Source organism: Hesperophylax consimilis, chromosome 17 (genome assembly GCF_061612785.1).
Source record: "Hesperophylax consimilis isolate HC1 chromosome 17, BYU_Hcon_1.0, whole genome shotgun sequence".
NCBI classification, from domain to species: Eukaryota; Metazoa; Arthropoda; class Insecta; order Trichoptera; family Limnephilidae; genus Hesperophylax; species Hesperophylax consimilis.
The window spans coordinates 7,423,653-7,444,538 of NC_142852.1; the positions used below are offsets into that span (position 1 = coordinate 7,423,653).

At 36.2% G+C, this 20,886-nt stretch overlaps 1 protein-coding gene across 1 annotated transcript in view; it reads right to left on the reverse strand.

Annotated features, from left to right (window-relative positions):
* Window positions 1-736: 736 nt before the first annotated feature.
* Window positions 737-20,886, reverse strand: part of Dcr-1 (Endoribonuclease Dcr-1) — a 111,841-nt gene continuing 91,691 nt past the window's right edge. The window contains exons 34-38 of the mRNA XM_089641762.1: window positions 15,117-15,246; window positions 13,675-13,765; window positions 11,280-11,388; window positions 8,658-8,790; window positions 737-4,007 (exon numbers count right to left, since the gene is read on the reverse strand). Coding sequence (XP_089497888.1) covers window positions 3,839-4,007; window positions 8,658-8,790; window positions 11,280-11,388; window positions 13,675-13,765; window positions 15,117-15,246 — 632 coding nt within the window. The 3' untranslated portion in view covers window positions 737-3,838. The remainder of the gene's footprint in view (window positions 4,008-8,657; window positions 8,791-11,279; window positions 11,389-13,674; window positions 13,766-15,116; window positions 15,247-20,886) is intronic.

The window sequence follows — 20,886 nt, forward strand, 5'->3', positions numbered from 1 at the left end:
GGGCTATAACCAAAAGGCACTAAGTCAGTGTTGACATTTGGTTTCCATTCAAACTTACATGGAAGAAATTTCTAATGTGTATTAACTATTCAGTATATAAATTCAAATAATAATATTGATTAATTTATGCATTAAAAATTTATCACAATAAATAAAGCGAGTTAAAATAGAGCTTACTTGGGCACCCGGACCCGGCCACAATACACTTCTCTCCGTTTATCTCTTCAGTTCCTAAAACATTGTTATATGAACATTGTTATTTCTGCACTGTCTAGTTTTTTTTTAAAGAAACATTTCCGAGACCTGACAATCTTTCAATTCCTCATAATACCTACATATTCAAAAGCGGAAGATTTTGCTGGTACAATGTTGGACTGATGTAGGAGTACAATTTGGCCCAAAGCGCTGCAGAGGGAACCAGACGTTTTTGTGAACTCAGCCACTAACAGAACCTGTTCAAACATGCATGCGTTGATTCACAAAGGTCTAAAAACCTTTTAGTGTGAACACTGCAACTTCTCTTTTTTATACGTTTGGGTCACCACCGTAGGAGTCAGACTACCGTCATGACTTCGCTACTAAGCTGATGAGGTTGGCCTCTAATTAACTCCAAGATTTTGAAAGCAAGAATGGAATTTATTTCCAAGTTACATCACCATCTGTTGCACTCGACCGCGGTTAAATAAATTACATCAGTAAAAATTACAAATGAACTTTATTAAAAACATATCATTGAATTCATCACATCATCTTTATCTTTGGAACAAAGTTTTCTTAAATATAAAATACACACATCATATAAATAGTTGATCTTAAAATTTTAAAACAACTTCTACAAGCACATTCATTGTTATAATATAATACTTCTTCATTTAATAATAGACTTGAATTACAATTCAGAAGGTATTTCCTAGATTGCAGACGCAAGCAAATTCAGAAACATTTCCTACACTCCTGATGCCACCGAATTGTGAATTATTTCCTAAATTGCTGATGTCAGTGAATTCGGAAACATTTCCTAGATTACTGACGCCAACAATATCAGAAACATTTTCTAAATTGCTGACCTCACCGATTTCAGAACCATTTCTTAGATAGGTGACCCCACTAATTCAAGAAACATTTCTTATTAGATTGCTGTCCCCACCGATTTCAGAAACATTTCATTGATTGTTGACCCCACAGATATCAGAAACATTTCCTAGATTGCCGATGCCAACAATATGAGAAACATCCCTAGATTGCTGACCTCACCGATTTCAGAAACATTTCCTAGATTAGTGACCCCACTAATTTCAGAAACATTTTTTAGATGGCTGGTCTCACCGATTTCAGAAACATTTCCTAGTTTGGTGACCCCACTAATTTCAGAAACATTTCTTAGATTGGTGACTCCACTAATTTCAGAAACATTTCTTAGATTGGTGACTCCACTAATTTCAGAAACATTTCTTAGATAGCTGGTCTCACCAATTTCAGAAACATTTCCTAGTTTGGTGACCCCACTAATTTCAGAAACATTTCTTAGATTGGTGACTCCACTAATTTCAAAAACATTTCTTAGATTGGTGCCCCACTAATTTCAGAAACATTTCTTAGATAGCTGGTCTCACCGATTTCAGAAACATTTCCTAGATTGGTGACCCCACTAATTTCAGAAACAATTCTTAGATTGGTGACCCCACCAAATTCAGAAACATTTCCTGGATTGCTGATGTCTTTGAACCCCACAGATTTAATCTAAAATATTGACTTATAATTATGCACGCTAAATATTTGAAAATAATAAAAAAATCACAGTAAAATAATTCACAATATTTTTAAAACATTTTTTCCTAATCTTACAAAATGTAATGAGAAAAATACTTGTTTCAATATAAATGCTATTTATAGATGACTTCCTTTTTGAGTTTGCTGTCACCAATCAAACTGTTCACTAAGTATCACGACCAATATTTGTATTATTTTACGCTGACTCTTGACCCATTTCAGCATTTCATCAAATAGTGATCTGTCAACAAGCATAACAGTTACCCTTGACAGCTGATTACAATTTGTTCAAAAGCTTAAACGAGCCGAGAATCCGTTCAAAATTCAAAAATTCAAAATGGTGATCATTACGTATTTGACTGACTTGAAGGAGTTTGAAACAACTCGACACCAGTTAGCTAAGTGGTCTCTCAGTTTGTTCGGTGACAACGGCCCTAAGATAAGTTAATATTCTAGTTTAAAAATTATTTTGCATAAGTACTTACATATTTTTTATTTTATTTTAATATTACATAAATCTTACTGCCTAAATCCATTGGAATTATCAAACTCCGAATTGGGAATGTTGTGGGGCAAAAGGAAATTGGGGAAGGGAATGAGAAGCAGGAATAACAAGGAGAAGAACTACCGGTCAGTTCAAATCTAGTCACTAACATAGATAAAGCCATTTCAAGCTGAATTTCATTCTGAACTGCGGTCATCGAGGTGATACCAGAAGTATTTATGACTTTGTATATGGATATTATGATTTATTTTATATGATCAGGTACAGCACAAGAATCCCAAATGCAGGGAACCAGTAGAAATATGGCTGAAGAATGTGGAGAAGGAGATGGGGAAGAGGTGGGTTGGTAAAAACCTGGGTATTCGATGGTGTTAGGCTGGATTAAGTTGAGAAGTAAGAAAATAATTAAAGGAAACTCTGTTGGACTTTCTCCAATTAATCTCAAGTGAGAGAACACTTCCACCAATCAATACTAATGTTAATTGAGAGAACTTTGCAGTTCATTTGCTTTCTTCTTGACTTACCTACGTTTTCTGCTTCCATTCCCCTTACTGCCTCACACTACTTTCTGCTGTCTTTCTCCTTACAATCTGCTAACCTTATGTTGGCCTTCCCCTCAGTTTCAACTAATTTTCCCCTTACTGGTTTTCCCCTTAGTTACTATGTATTGGTTTCTCTTTACAATCTGCTGTCTTTCCCCTTACAATCTGCTAACCTTATGTTGGCCTTCCCCTTAGTTTCAACTAATTTTCCCCTTGCTGGTTTTCCCCTTAGTTACTATGTATTGGTTTCTCTTTACAATCTGCTGTCTTTCTCCTTACAATCTGCTAACCTTATGTTGGCCTTCCCCTTAGTTTCAACTAATTTTCCCCTTAGTTACTATGTATTGGTTTCTCTTTACAATCTGCTGTCTTTCTCCTTACAATCTGCTTACCTTCTGTTGGCCTTCCCCTCAGTTTCAACTAATTTTCCCCTTACTGGTTTTCCCCTTAGTTACTATGTATTGGTTTCTCTTTACAATCTGCTGTCTTTCTCCTTACAATCTGCTAACCTTATGTTGGCCTTCCCCTTAGTTTCAACTATTTTTCCCCTTACTGGTTTTCCCCTTAGTTACTATGTATTGGTTTCTCTTTACAATCTGCAGTCTTTCCCCTTACAATCTTCTAACCTTCTGCTGGCCTTCCCCTTAGTTTCAACTAATTTTCCCCTTACTTTCTGCTGGTTTTCCCCTTAGTTACTATGTATTGGCTTTCTCTTTACAATCTGCTGTCTTTCCCCTTACAATCTCCTAACCTTCTGTTGGCCTTCCCCTTAGTTTCAGCTAGTTTTCCCCTTACTTTCTGCTGGTTTTCCCCTTAGTTTCTATGTACTGGCTGTTCCTTTACAATCTGCTGACTTTCCTCGTACTTTCTGCTTGTCTTCCCATTATATCATAATGGGTCTCCCCTTATTTTCTTAGTTACAACTGGCTTTCCCTTTAAAAACGGTTGACTTTCCTGTTACATTCTGCTGGCTTAACCTTAGTTACTGCAGACTTTCTCCTTGTTTCTGCTGGCTCTCTACTTACTTTCTGCCGGCCCTCCCCTTGGGCGAACTGAGGTGACGCAGGGCACACTTTGCCGCCGTGCACTTGGCGATGCGGTAGTTACGACCTACTCCCTTGAAGGCCCCCGCGCCAAGAACTTCCACTGTCACGCGAACCCGTCTGCCATCCGCCAACTTCTCGGGTTTACTGCAAACAAACAAACATAAAAACGTATTAAAACATAAAAATACTGGCGTTCATTCGCTTTCCTCATATGTATTTTTACTAAACATTCAATCCCAAAACCTGGCAGGGCTCTAATAAAATAAAAACCTCCATATTACACTATTTACGTTTCCACTGTCTTTGTAAAATGAACCTAGTAGCGCCATCTAAACTAATCTTTGGAACTATACCTGATCCACCTATATTGAATTTTGAATTTATATCTGTCTACCAAGTATACTTGTGGGAGATCCCTTGCACTTTTTCTCACTCCGAAAGCGGGGACTTCTGCCTAACAGAACTCGCCCATCAATAGAGCGACTCAACTGCTTAAGGATTCTGCATTGACCATCAACAGTTTAGCATCTATCTTTTGACTATGTCACAAAATAGTAAAACTGCCCCCATGACCTTTCATACTTACATGCAGAGATGTGCTTTATTTTAAATAAATACATTTCAAATGGAAATGCAAAAAGCAAAATGGGTATTTTCCATTTTGCATTTTAAATACTTTTTTGCAACATTCTTCCTACTATATCCACTAATTTTTTTTATAAGCCATAAATATCAGTCGGTCCTCAACTTCGCTATGAGAGATAATTTACATTTGTCACGTTGCTCCCTGGTAGGAGCCCTGGCAATTGAGTGATGCCATTGCAAAAAATACTGAACATGGAGCCATGACGCTGTAATATTATATATTAGATGGCAGTTTCTATGTTTTTACGTTGGCAACATTAGTCCCGCGCAAATTTTTTGTGGTTTCATAATCTGTAGTCGTGGTGTTTTTGGATTTACCATCATGTAATATGTTTGTTCTACATTGATGTCCATTATTAAATGACAAAATTTATAATCTATCTATAATTATTTTGATTGTTTAACCTGAGAAACCATTTTGCATTTTCAATGCATTTTGAAAATAGGTATTTTGCATTTTGCATTTGAAATGCTTTTCTAAAAACCATTTTGCATTTTGCATTTTCAAATGGAAAAGTTTTGACCCATTTCCATTTTGCATTTCAAATGGTTTTGGGTGCCCATTTTGCACATCTCTGCTTACATGTACCTCAAATTTGTGATCTCCTCCATAATATATTGTTAATTTAATATGGCGGCAAACTTTGTAAAAGAGTGGTTGTTTTATTGTCAAATCCTTTATAAATCTGGCCAGGAGTGAATCTGGGAGTGAATTTGGCCATGCCAGTTGTTGGTGTCATAAACAGCTTTTTTATAACTCCTTGGGTATGTTTGTGGCTTGACATACTGATCCCTAGATTCCTACCAACACAGCATCCCAAAATGCTGGAATGCAAAATGCAATAATTTTCCTCGGGGCCTCCTGTGTAGTGTAACACCACGCTTTGTATTTGCATTTAAAAGTTTACCATAGACACTTTCTAATAATTATAATATATTTCAAAACTTGCATGTTAGGGTAAGATTTGTCAAAGTAAGTGAATATTCATTAATTATTTTTGATTTATTAACTCTTTCTTAATTGCGGCTGGAAACTTTGGTTTCATAAAGTTCTACAAAGTCCATTCTCAAGCCTTAGAAAAGGTACAAAATAAATTTCTTCGGTACACCAATTTTAAAATGAATATTTCCATCGAATTTATAAATTATAATAACTTACGTACCGAAACCAGACTTCTCAAACTATCGGATAGAAGAGTTCTAACTGATATATTATTTTTATTCAAAATTATCAAATCTCTCATTGACAGCCCTGAATTATTGGAATTAACCTCTCAGACAAGGACTTTTATCTACTATGTGTTCCTTTGAGAACTGTCAAAACGTGATAATTTTTGTGTTATTTACGAGTTTTGCTAAAAGCTTCATAACTCACGTTTTGGGAAACGTAGCCTCATTCTAAAAAATGTTTTGGAAATATTGTGAAATCCACTATGGCATTGTGTTGTAATACGTAAATATTTGCGTTTCTAAATATACATTTTATGAAAACGTCAAAAATATGTAAAAATCGCTTACAATTATTTCAAAGCTTTGAAAAATGTACTTTTTTCTGAGTATCATAAAGAAATAACACTTTATATATTGAAGAAATATAATTAAAAACTATTAGTCACCTCAAAATATTAACCGTTCAAACTAAAATATTTTTAATAAATTATTTAGAAACGCAATAAATTATGAACGAACAAGATGACAGATTCAATCGGCTTAGATAATGCAACTCTACGTTCCATAGATATTTTTGAATACAGACGCGTAGCGTTATTCATTATCGATACTCTGTTTTTTAAATCATGGCAATCCGTATACTAGTGATGGAAATAAATCGATTTTTGTAAAATCTCGCGCGTTTACATGAAAAGACGTTCTAATGTCTTGACCGCTATTATCATATTTACGTCTTTTGACATTCTAATGTTCTGAGTGGTTAATTTGTATGAATGTACCTGCCAGACAAACTCAAAGCAAAGACACTTTTAAATGTAACAATAACCTCAATACTAACTACTCTATGTATTCACCAATTCCAAGAATTCATCACCTTGCAAACAAATATTGTAAACTTATCGATATATTTGGTGTTAATAACTTTGAGAGTTTCAAAAGGCAACTAATTTTAGACCTATTTGCTAGTTATTAACTTGTAATATTTATTAGCTTTAAAAAAGGTCTTGCCTTCATACTTTGATTTACTTTACCATATTATAGCCTGTCGAGTAGAAAATCAATGAAGTTTTCATTTTTCTATTGGTACTTACTTACCTTAACCTTTCCTCATCTGTGGTGTGTATTTACTACACATTGCTTCTAATAACTTTAATAACTCTATAAATATAATAAATTCTGGGTTCAGATTTTAGGTATTCCTCCGTTATACATTTATGCACTGAATTAAAAAAATAATATTTTAAATAGTTTTCAAATTTAATTAAAAATCAGAGATTTTTGTTGAAAATCGGGAACAAATACACCAATGCAATCAACCGTGTGACACTGTTACGCAAAAAGTGTGCGAGGAAATAACATGTTATTGATGTCCCGCTTTAGTTGGCTATGCGGAAACATGAGAAATCCACATGTCTGCAGTTGTATTTTGATTTAGACCATCGATAGCTACGACCGCATAGCTGTGTGTGTGTGCGTCTAGCGCCCATCCAGCACCTGTTGTGCCAGCTGGCAGCTAGTCGGTCGCGATATGGACTCCTCGTACGTTTTTTTAGCATTTGCCAATGGTTTTTTCATGTTTTCAGCAATTAAATTACAATTAGTATCACTTTTGATATAAAATATAATAAACATAATCGATTAGCTATGAATATTCATATTTTTCCGACATTAAATCGCTTATTTTGAGATGTGTATTGACTACACAGCACCGGAACGCGTGGATTTTTTTAGCACAGTAAGGGAAAGGTTAACTTACCGTACGTATTTTTTACCAGGAAAGGTTTAAAGTATAAATCAATGTAACAACTTTAAAGGGCACTCAATCTTATTGTACCGGACAGCAGGTGGATGAACATAATTATTAAAATAATTAAGGAAATGACTATTTACTGTTATCACCATAGACATATGAATATTAGTAGACCTGCCCTAAGTGATTAAAAGCGTATTATCCCCACTCCCCATACCGGTTCCATTGGAGCCGGCTGGGCTCGCGTATGGCCTCAAGTGAAATTTGAAAACGTGACGTCATCATTCTTGTGCGAACTATGGTCGAGGCATCATCGGTTCATTTTACGAAATAACACGGCAAAATGTTGACTTGTACTGTGAAAACTTGTAAAAATAGATGTGAAAAAGAGAATAAACCCAATTGTCGTATTACATTCCATATATAAGCATTATTTTACTTTATTTTAAGCATATACACATCGTATAATATAGATCAGTTTTAGAAACATATACTATCACATCGAGAAACGTCTGGACGCGAAACACAAAGCTGGTTGGTTGCTGGGAAGTAAATTATGAACATTTATAAAAGTGTCTTAACTAAATACTTAAACGAAATATTCGACTCTGAAAATAGAACCGAATTTTTTTGCCGAATTTGGACTTCGCAAATTTGTTCATAACGTGGCGAGTAATTTGCGCTCCCATGTAAAAATGTCTATTCATTCAAAAGCAGGTTTTACTTTTGAGAAGTAAATGGTGATATTATAATGCGAGATGCCTATTTACTGTCAGATTGATTTATTGACGAATCACAGTCAGCTTTACTCCCTTCGTTCTTCAACAGTTGATTTTACCCCTCGCCATTATCTTCTCGTCTATTAATTCCTATGTCTGTGGTTATCACGCATTTAACGACGCCGAATCCCTTTTAAAGCTTATCACCGGATACGTATCATGTGTCAAATGGGATTTAACCGTAGTAATTAAAATTTGGTTATTTTTCTTGGTTCCTTAATGCTCTCATGCATCCTGTTTAGGGATAAGAATTACATTAACACGTGTTGGATTTGAACTCAATAAATATGCAAACAACTGGCACAACAAGTCAGTTGTCCGACGACATTTGCAAGTTGTGTTTATTTGAAAATCCTTACCCAAGGTACCCCCAGAGGAAACCAGCATTTACAGTCGATGTCACTGGCGTAGATGTCCAGTACACTTATAATAAATAAATATAATGCTCACCCAAATTTGGCAGTCTCCGGTTCCATCTCCAGCAGTTCTCTGACGGGACTCTTGGGAACGGACTCGCTGAAGAGATCCATCTCTCGCTGCATGAGGGCGCGGTACACTCGCCACACGGCATCCAGAGACATGCCTGCAATGTCACATCACGCCAGCGTTATGGAATGCCAGGTTAACGGTGCTTGGCCTTTCTTTCACAAGGATACGCAAGTAACTATAAGTGACCAGCTCAGGTACGGGGGCTCCATCGAAGCCAGAGTAAAGTTGGCCTCTCAGAAGCTGGGCGTACTGTACAGGGCCCGCAGATACTTTAATAGTACACAACTGCTGACCCTGTACAAATCGCAAGTGCGCCCTACTGTCGAATTTGGCAGCCATCTCTGGTCCGGAGCCCCTAAATACCTGAAAAAAACCCTTGACTCTGTGCAAAAACGGGCGGTCCGTTTGATAGATTTCTTAATCTTAACAAACAGACTGCAATCTTTAGAGCACAGGCGTCAGGTAGGTATGCTGTCCTTGTTCTATCGGTATTACAATGGAAGATGCTCTGAGGAACTAGCGTCATTGATCCCTTCGGCACCGGTGCGTAGTCGGGATACACGCCAAACGCGCGCCCAACATTTGTACACAGTTGACATTTGTCACATGAGAACGGGTCGCTTCTACGATTCGTTCTTAAGTTCAACAGCTCGGCTGTGGAACGAACTGCCGGCCTCTGTGTTTCCTCCCTCCTACAACATGGGACTCTTCAAGACCCATGTTCACTCCTTCCTCTCCACAAAAAGACCCTCCACACAGTATCCCCAAAGATGACATAGACCCTGAGGGAAATTATTTTCTTCAGGGCCTCCTGTGTGGAGTTAATATAAAAAAAAAAAATTTAAAAAATCTGATACCCCTGTTGTGTACTCACGTAGCAAACAACTTGTCGCGCACAATCCACACATGTCACTACTGAAATTACGAGCATGTATCAAAACAACAACACTAGAATACTTTCATATCCTTACTCGCAACCGAACAGTTACTATAGCAGTCAATTTTTTATCCTGTCATGTTTTGTTCATAGCTTTGATATAATGACTCAAACATGGCAATCCAAATTTGGAAAGATGATTTTAATGAACTACAAATTACAATTTTTTAAATTTTATACAGGGTGTATCGGCAAGTACCCGACAAACTTTAACCAGCTATTCCTCAGCACATTTGGAGTAAAACATGTTATGGGCGCTTTGCTGTCCGGTAACATTTTTTTTCCATTAAAAACAAAAAATAAATAAAAAAATTCACACTCCGTCACTGTCATTTGCGTTGTTTCTCGTGTTCAACAGCTGTTATTAGCAAGCATGTCAAAAAGTGTCCTCGCTCTTTCGTACACACTAAATAATAATAGTTAAAAATGAGACGAATGGTGCCGCGCCATTTCGTTGTGATTGTAAAAGCGCGCCAACGTAGGTACGTACGTACATTATTCAACGAAACTCGAACAAAATATTGCCAAATGGGTTTTCAAACTTTGACAAAGGATAAAACATTGGTGACATGTGGTGAAAATATGAATAGTAAATTTTTTATTAAAAAAAAATGTTACCGGACAGCAAAGTGCCAATAACATTTTTTACTCCAAATGTGCTAAGGAATAGCTGGTTAAAGTTTGTCAGGTACGTGCCGATACACCCTGTATAACCTAAAAATGTGGGATAGGCCCCGTTCTTACTTCCGTTTTCAAATTGGAGGCGAGTCCCGTTTTAAAAACGGATGCCCTAGCGGCTATAGTGGATGTATGGAACTGTTCACACTTGTCCGACACGATTTGAAAATGTATCCGGCATTTTTTGTCGGATGGATCGCCAGAGATAGGCAGTGAAGTCTAGGTGGATCCATTGGCTTTAAACCGAAGTAATCAGTTCATATGTTTCCGTAATAATACTTGGAGGTATTATATTAATTGAATTGAACCGAATAAAAAAACCTGGAAATCTCCATCGCTCGATTGGATAAAGCATATATATATATATATTTTATTTTTTTTTGTGTATTACAGACTGTGTGTCAATTTACAATACACATGTAACATTAACATGCCTCTTGAATTCTTCAAGGCTACTATTAAAAATATCGATAGTCTTGGAGGCGTTGTTTAACAGCGCCATACCTCGTGTCATGCTATGCCGAGCCAGTACGTCCGTTCTGCCACGTGGGATACACAGCAGATCATGGTGCCGTCCCTGGCTGTAGTTGTAGTTGTTTGGTACGAACAACTTATAGCATTCCAGAAGGTATGGGCTATCTATTAAATTATTAAGAATTTTGTACGCCGTTACTGCAAGGGCCCCACTCCTCCTCGAGTGGAGACTTTGGTAGCGCGTTTCGGCAAGCAAATCTTATTGTTACAAAATGTCTGAAATAAGTGACGCCGTGCTTAAAGTTTCAACGAGATGAGTGGGAACAACTTTGAATGGCTGGTCGCGGGAGACTGGCATCGTAGACGAGTTTACAAAATGTGGCAACGTCTGCCTGTGTATGTTTGGTTGTAGTCACCAAGCTACTTGAATCGTCGCAAATCGGATACACGCGTATCCCTTTGGAAGAAGGCCGTCAAACATCAAATAAACTAACCTGAATCCAGGAAAATTGCTCCTGCTACAGATTCAAAGAGGTCTCCAAGCGCTTTGGGGACCTCAACGTCTTCTGCTTGTTCACACTCATCTTCCTGCAACAGGTAAAGCTGAAAACAAAACAAAAATTGAAGAAAATGCAAATTATAATGAGACTAGAGGCTTTTGAGATGTGGTCCTACAGAACACTGTTAGGAATTTCCTGGAGAGACCATATTACAAATGAGGAGGTTCTCCGAAGAATCGAAGGAGGAAGGCACCTGCTCAGGACCTTGTCCGAAAGGCGTGCAAGATAAATCGGCCATGTTATACGACAAGAAGGCCTCTTGCATGTCATAATGGAGGGTATGACCGAGGGGACCAACTCTAGGTAGTACGAGAGTACCTGGAGGACCTGCTGGTGGACGTGCGCTGCTCATCATATGCACAAGTCAAAAGAGCCGCACAAGACAGGGAAGAATGGAAGAGGAGATTAGATGAAATTGCTGCAAACCAATCCCAGGATTGAAACCAGAGAGAGAATGTTACATAAAGAATCCTTTTACATGTACTTTTATCTATGGTTTCGGTGTGTGGCACATTCATCATTGTGTATTATGCTGGCCATATTGCCAACCCTGGAGTTTTGAGTCCCTGCGGTTGTCAAACATGCGAACCAACCAGCGAACGTGGGGCAGTTTGAAACTGAGCAACAACCCATTATTTTTGACTGGAGACTTTATCCTTGGATATTTAAAATCGGAAGACATCAGCTCATCCTGCTTCCTAAAAGGTAATTCTCATGAAAAAAACTCAAACAAGGATTATTTTTAGGACATCCTGACTTCCGCCGCTAAATCCTTCACGCCACGGAGTCGACTTCAACGTCACCAAGAAAATGTACGGTATCGCACAATAATTAAACTACTATGAAGCAAGACTTTTTTTGCCTGACTGAATCAGCTTTAGCATGTCTTCTTTTTAATTTAATATAAATTTTATTCCGACTGCAAAAAAAAACAACCTTTACAGATTTAAATTTAACAATTTTTTATTTATTTCATGCCAACAACAATTTGTACGGTAGAAATACATTTTTAGAATTATTTTACCCGCCATGCTAGGGATGCATTAAAAACATTAGCTTGTTATTTCAGTAAAAAAATATTGTAGCCAATGTTTCGGACGGCGTTACACGTTAAACGTTGGTTAAACGAGGAAGTGCGACGCGGCAAAATAACCCAAAAATTTGTCACAATCCCGACTCAATAAGAAGGTAAGGTAAGGTTAGGTTACATTAGGTTAGGTTGGGTAGGTTCAGTAGCGTACAGAATTTTTGGGCAGGGTAGGCAATATGAAAAACAGCTAATTTTCGCTGAGAATGCACACGTTTCTTAAATCGTCGTAAAACGTGAAAACTATCTGAAAAGTGTTAAATTGACGTTAAACATGAAAATATATCTTAAACGTGGTAAATCGTCATAAAACACTGAAAATTATAGAAAAACCATGCAAAATGTGTTAAATCGTCGTAAAACGTGAAAAACCATGCAAAACGTGGTAAATTGACGTTGAACATGAAAAACTATCTTAAACGTAATAAATCGTCATAAAACACTGAAAATTATTAAAAAACCATGCAAAACGTGGTAAATTGACGTTAAACATGAAAAACTTTCTAAAACGTGATAAATCGTCATAAAACACGAAAATTATTGAAATAAGAAAGCCAATATAATATTCTTTTTTTTAATGTGGATAACGCAAGAGTCCCAACTACTCCTAACCGTCTGGAGCCAGTGAGACTATGGCATCCCGAAGAGGAAGGTGGGGGAATACCTGGCTATTCAGTTCTGGTCACCAAACGTGGCTAAAGCCATTTCAAACGTTTCATTTCTGAATGGAGGTGGTCTTACACCAGGGCGATACTGAGAGTATCTTCCACTCTGGAATGTGCCGCAAATACACTGCATATTATTTTTAATTAGAAAATTGTGAAATAACACAAATTAATCCAATAAAATATACTTGCGCACGCCGGGATATGAACCTGCGACGTAATATTAATCAATAGAGATAAGGCACATGTACATAAGATTCTACGTTGAACATTGAATGATATACCCGAATGGTAACCTTAGTTAATGCTTTTGTCGCGTTTTCATATTGCGTTCAGTGGGGCACGTGAATAGCTGCAATTCGCAGCGGAACTTCGCGCATATTTTTAAAAGGCAGGAATTGATTTTTAGGAATATTGAATGAATTTAAATATTATTAATGCAATGCGAATACGGTACAGTAGGCATCGCTTATTGGCCTGTATGGAAAGCACGCCCCTGGATACGTTAGCTTAGGTTAGGTTGGAAAGGTTTGAGAGTTACAGTTCTCAGCAATGAGGGGAAGAGGTTTTGACTTACCTCCTCGCTGATGCTATGACCGTTCTCCTCCTGAATCTTGACAAATCTCATTAGTACCTCTTCCAGACCGGGCGAGAGATGCCGGAAGTATCTGCAAAGACAAACAAAACTTAGTACACAATTTAAAATACTTAAGCCTGTGTAAGTAACATAATATTACGTATTTATGTATTTATTTATTCGAGACACAAACAGGATATCTATAAAAACATTAATTATGGATTACAAAATAAAAAAGTACAATTATAAATATCCCTAGACTAGTGTGTCTGCAGCAATCACATTTGCACATTCACATAAGCAAACATGTAAAACAATGACAGTATTTATATACAAAACTTAAAACTTAATTACAAAGATTGAAGCACATAATAAGTAGAAAAATTTAAAGAGTACATATTAAAAAAAATTCTAAACCACTAAACAAGTACAGAAATCGTGGAGATATTTCTTGAAACACGTTATATTATTTGCAAAAATATCAATGACAGTGTGTATTTTAGCAAGATCATTGTATGATCGAGACATTCTAGACATAGGATTAAAATATCCAGTGTTATTGGCAAAAATTTCGGTCCAAAATATGTTGAATCTGTTCAACATCGGTTCTTAAGAGGGATTGCTAGGAGGCTAGGTTAAGAAAAAGGCAAATACTCATATGATGAAATTGAACTAACTCTAAACCTCTCTCCTTTGGAAGTCCGTCGGGAAAGAAATGACCTCATTTGCTTCTTCAAAATTATAAATGGTATTATTGATTCACCTACTCTACTGCAACTCATTCCCTTCAATATCCCCTCGCAAAGACTCAGAAATAATGAACTGCTCTTCCTCACCCATCATTCAACAAATTATGGATATTATTCACCATTGTCCAGAATGTGTAGACTGGTCAACTCAAGTCAAAACCTTAATTTTTTTGGGATAAGTCTGAATGATTTTTGCCGGTCGCTAAACAAGTGACGGAATATTATAAGTGTCCTGTGGTCCTGACCCACGGCGTATTCTTGACTTGATTCGACTTGTCACTTTATTTTCTTATATTATATCTACCATATGTCTTTGCTTTCATGTACCTTTGTCTACTCCTATATTTTTCATTTTACTTTATTCGTGTTATTATTTTGTAATTTGGACGATGTCCATTAATAAATAAATAAATAAATAATGAGGCTGGTACGCTACATGTGTCAACACTGATGGCTTCCCGTTTGGGGGGAGGCAGGCCAACGCTGATGCACCTTCAGTGCAAGTTTGAACTTGCTAGTCACTTATGTGGCAATTGTTTCCAATATGTGGCTGAAGACCTTGGAGGGAACACTGGTCTGGGGCGTAGAATTCGGAAGGTCTTATGAAAATTGGGGACGTCGGCTCAAATCAGCAACAGCCGCAGATCTCAACCCTATTCCGATATTCAGTAAAAATAATGAAATGAATCTAACTTGTGCATGCCATGCCTCACGGCCAAAGAGGCGAAGATGGTGTTGTTGACTAGGGCCGAACGGAGGTCTGTCAGTGCCCCCGGGGAGTGTCTCCTCGGGTCCTCGTATAGCTGCCGGGTTATCAGGTAATCTGGAAGTGAGGTTATATGAGCGAGAGGAGTCTAGATTGGCAATACTTTCGCAGAAATTGTAGATTTTTTTTTTTTTTTTTTTTACAGTATTACCGCACAAGAGTCCCAACTGCTCCCGTCTGGAGCCAGTGAGACTATGGCATCCCCAATTGGGGTATGTTGTGAGGCTGAGGGTATTGGGGAGGGGAGGGAGATGGGGAAGAGGAAGGTAGGGAAGTACCTGGCTATTCAGATCTGGTCACCAAACACGGCTAAAGCCATTTCAAGCAACGTTTCAATTCTGAATGGTGGTCTTACACCAGGGCGATACTGAGAGTATCTTCCACTCTGGAACGTGCCGCAAATATACTATATATTATTTTAAATTAATTAATTGTGAAATAACACAAATTAATCAAATAAAATTTATTTGCGCACGCCGGGTTCGAACCCGCGACCGTCGGATCTGTAGTCAAAAGCGTATACCACTAGACCACGCCGGCCGTCCGTCTTGTAACTGTATTCCGATACACGGAATACAGTTACAAGAAGGCTATAATAACATACCTCAGTAATAATCACAATTAAGGCTAGCATAATGCTTTCTTCTGCACGGGTTCTATATAATTATAAAAGATAATTTTACTTTTGATTAGTGTTCCACAAAATTATTATGTACCTATATATTATCATAAGTTTGTAAAAGTCCATATGAGCGTATAATGTAATAATGTGTATATTTATGATATTCACAAATGTTTTTTACACGCCAATTACCTAGCATATGCAGACGATAAAAAAATCTACTTAGTTATCAAATCAATCGAAGATTGCATTAAACTTCAAGAGGATCTCAATCGTCTTTTTATCTACTGTGAATCAAATAAACTTGTAGTAAATACCTCTAAGTGCAATAAATTATCATTTACACGTAACAAAAATAAAATTTCCTTTGATTATACATTAAACGGGACACATATCAAAGAAGTAGAATCTATCAGAGACCTTGGGGTAGTACTGGATGTGAAATTAAACTTCATTCAACACACTGATGCAATCATCAACAAAGCCAACAAAATGCTAGGATTTATAATACGTTTAACGAAACCTTTCCGCAACCTTAAGACTCTATATTCCCTTTACACAGCGTTCATCCGTCCCCACCTAGAACACTGCACACCGATCTGGACTCCTTTTTACCAAGTTCACATTGAAAGAATCGAAAGAATTTAAAAAAAAATTTTTAAACACATTAATTATAAACAAAACTTACATTTCTCAAATTACGCCGATTCTATTAATTATCACAACTTCAACTCACTTCATACACGACGTTTGATTTTTGACCAAATCTTATTATTTAAAATTCTTAACAATGGCCTCGGCTTACCAGAGCTAATGAATTTAATAAATATTCATATTCCAACAAGATTAACACGGCAATCCCATTTGTTTCATTTACCTACATATAGAACTAACTTTAGAAAAAATTCACCAATTCCACGTATATGTGCCCAATATTAAATTTCAAAACCTAGACATTTTTAGCAATACACTTCACAAATATCGATTAGAAGTAACTCGTACGATCGAAAATTAATACAATAGTATGGAATGTATCCAGAACATCTCCTATCCTCATCCTAAATTCCTATCCCTCCCCTCCTCACCTAAAATATATATATGTTTTTTTTTATGCAATAAAACTCCATCTCCAATCAATTTTAATATAGGAGACTTTTTTGGCTTGACTGTATGTATTTAACATGTATATATTTATATTTTATGCATAAGCTGTTTGTCTCTTACCTTTACCAATAAATAAATAAATAAGCAGGTAGATGCTGGAGTTGTGAACATGAGATTTGACAGATATGCTGATGATACAATAATATACTAATACCCTTTCCCCTTTTCATTTCATTCCATTTTTTCTGCCGTGGTGTCAGTGGTAAGGTATAAAATATTAAATAGTTTACGCATAGTAAATGATTATTACATTAAAGTGGGTAGTCAAGGAGAAAAATCCCCTGGACTGAGCAATGAAATACTATTGAGAAGAAAAAAACGGTAATTATTCTGGATACGACAAGTTGAAAAGGTGAGTCTTTAGTTTTGCTCTGAACTCAGATGAGCTGTCGATCATTCGCAAATGTGAAGGAAGTTTGTTCCAAGCTGTTGGGCCTGCTACTGCAAAAGCACGGTCTCCAAAATTGGTAGCGGGATTGCGCATGAGGTACTGACTGTCTACCTGTGGCTGTTGAAGATGCTGATCGAAGCATTGCTTGCCTAGCATTAACATTTTTTGAAAACTTTGTCAATCTTTAATAGAATATGGTATCATAGCATGGGGAGGAGCAAACGCTGCCGCCATTGATCCAATATCTAAAGCTCAGAAACTTATAATAAAGATTATCCTCTAACTCACCAACAAGAACGACAAATGGATCTATATCATGCATTGACCACATTATGGTAAAGTCAAAAAAACCATCTAAAAGTATCGTCTACAAATCAACTATCACGGACCATTATTCAACTATCTTTGCACTACAAACAGCTATCCAAATAAATAAATGTAGCCTGCCTTTAGCATACAATAAAATCAACTTTCAAAATATAATAACCAATTTAAAGAACAAATCATGGCAAGAACTCTTCCAAATTAAACAATCGGAGGACGCATGGATATACTTTATTAACTATTTGAAAAACGAATTACACCACAATACCCTGACGATGACCAAAAATATAAGTAACAAATTGAAACCCTTGAAACCATGGATTAACCACTCCATTATAAATTGCATTCACAAAAGAAACACGCTACACAAAAAAACCAAAGAAAATCCGTATGACCAACTAACATTCAACTATTATAAAAAATATAGAAACATGTGCTGTAACGTCATCAGAAAAGCAAAAGAAATTTACTACTCAGAAAGAATTAAAGAAAGTAACAATAATCCCAAAAAATTATGGGAAATACTTAGAGAAGCCACAAACTCGCAAACTACAAAAGAGAAACAGAGCATAAATAAACTTTCTATTGATGGACATATTGTTGAAACCACAAAAAATCCTAAGCTCGTTGCTGATCATGTAAACAATTTTTTTATTAATATCGGTCCAAATCTTGCTTCTCAAATTGCCCAGAGCGGAATCACCCAATCTACCGATACAGTGGTTCAAACAAATAACATAAATACAAAATTTCTATTCCAAACTGTGTCACAGGAAGAAATTCTCAAAACAATTAATTCTCTAAAAAACACTTCTTCTGCTGGACCAGACGAAATTTCAACCAAAATCCTTAAAACGCTGTCTTTGGAGATAACATTGCCACTAGAATACCTTATTAACCTAAGTATTACACAGGGCTACTTCCCCTCTAACCTAAAACAAAGTATCGTAATTCCCATCTACAAATCTGGAAACAAGTCAGATATCAATAACTATAGACCAATTACTTTACTGAATAGCTTGTCTAAAGTTTTTGAAAACCTTATTAATACACAACTTTTAAAATTCATCGAGAGCCATAAAATACTTTCAAAAAATCAATATGGTTTTCAAAAAAACAAAAGTACCTCAGATGCCATTGCCAGGGTGACAGACTTCATTGTAAAAAGCCTTGATAAAGGAAATAAATGTATTTCAATCTTTTTAGACCTCTCTAAGGCTTTTGATACAATATCACACTTTAAACTAATTAAAAAACTTCAAAAAATCGGCATCACGGACAAAGAGCTAAACTTCTTTAAAAGCTACCTAAATGGACGCAAACAACAGGTTAAAATACATAATACCCTCAGTAACCAGCGCTCAACTGACTATGGAATTCCACAAGGAAGCGTATTGGGACCAACTCTGTTCTTACTGTATATAAACAACTTTTGCAACCTTGAAATTGAGGGAAGCATTGTTAGCTTTGCCGACGATACTGTCTTACTGTTTGAAGACAACAATTGGTCAGCTGTATTTAAAAAAGCTGAAAAAAATATTAACTTAGTTAAAAAATGGTTAGATATAAACACGCTTACCCTTAACACGAAAAAAACAAAATATATCACTTCAAGCATCAATACTGCAGGCCAACCTAATGATGATTACTCCATAAAAATACATAACTGTACGAATTCCAATGTATGCAATGAGTGCCCCTGTATAGAGCGAACTCCACAGATGAAGTACCTCGGCCTCACCATTGACCCATACCTCAAATGGAATATACATACTCAGATCATTGCGAATAAAATTAGGAAAACAATACATTTCTTCAGATCCGTAAGGAACTTCCTTAACTTACAAATTCTAAAAACGATTTATTTTGCATTAACCCAATCTATCATTGAGTATGGTATCATTGCATGGGGAGGGGGTACTTCATCAGCTCTAGGTCCTGTTGAAAAGGCGCAGAAAACAATTATGAAAATTATTCTCAAACTTCCTCAAACTGCAAACAGTAACTTAATTTTTAACATAATGAGAGTATTTGATGTTCGACAGATCTATGTAAAAACTATCCTCATGCATCTCTTTAAAAACAAACACGTGCTTTACGAAAAAAAAACTAACTTTAGATTTACGCGTAATTCGAACAAAGACATGTTGCAAGTTCCAGCACTTTCTTCCACCTTTGGTCAACGTAGCTTTGGCTACTTTGCCACAAAGATCTTCAACATGCTCCCGGAAAATATTAAAGAGAGTCAAACACGGAAAGAGTTTAAAAAAAATGTTAAAATTTGGATTTATTCAAATGATCGAGCCTACACCGGTGCCCTCACCCAAACGCCTTGTCATTGACAGTTATTGCAGTATGTACGGTGCTAAAACTTACTATATACGTATTGTGTAAATGCAAACAATAATGAAAAGTAACCAAATGCCTTGTCACAGTGAGTTATTATAGTATGTATTGTGTTTAAACTTATTCTATCTGTATCTTCAATATGTAAACAATAATGTAACCTAAAATAATGGATTGCTGTATGGGAACCCATACATTTACATATTAGCAAACCATAGACAAAATGGAGAAATAATTAACCAAAAATTCTGCCTCAATACAGGTTCGCCTAGTGAGGCAGGTTATGCACAACCTAAAATATAGTATATTAAGCCATTTCTATATAACACTCTTACATTGATAAATATTTTTTCTTATATTAGAAACTGCCGTATTATTGTAACATTATTATTGCAACAATTTCATTGTTTCTAACTGACATATAATTATACAACTTACTAATGATATATTATATATATTCTGTAATTTTTTGATGAAATAAATAAATTTAAAAAAAAAAAAAAAAAAAAACTACCAATCACAAGCAGTTCGGATGAAATCTTTAGGAAAATCTGTGTTATGGACATTAGGCAACTTTATGCCAAAAATATACTAGCATACCTCTTCAAACACTAAACTACTTTTGACAATGTTCAAACTGCTCGTGATACTAGAACCAAAGGACATAATTTCTTACAAATCCCTTTCGCTAAAACAACTTTTGGCCAGAGAAATTTTAGATATTTTGCAACAAGGCTATATAATGCTCTCCCACTAGCCATTAGACTGAACGAATTTTTTTTGAAATATAAAACAGACATCAAGTCTTGGATCATCAGCCAAGACAGATCCAATTTTTGTTGTTTGTTTT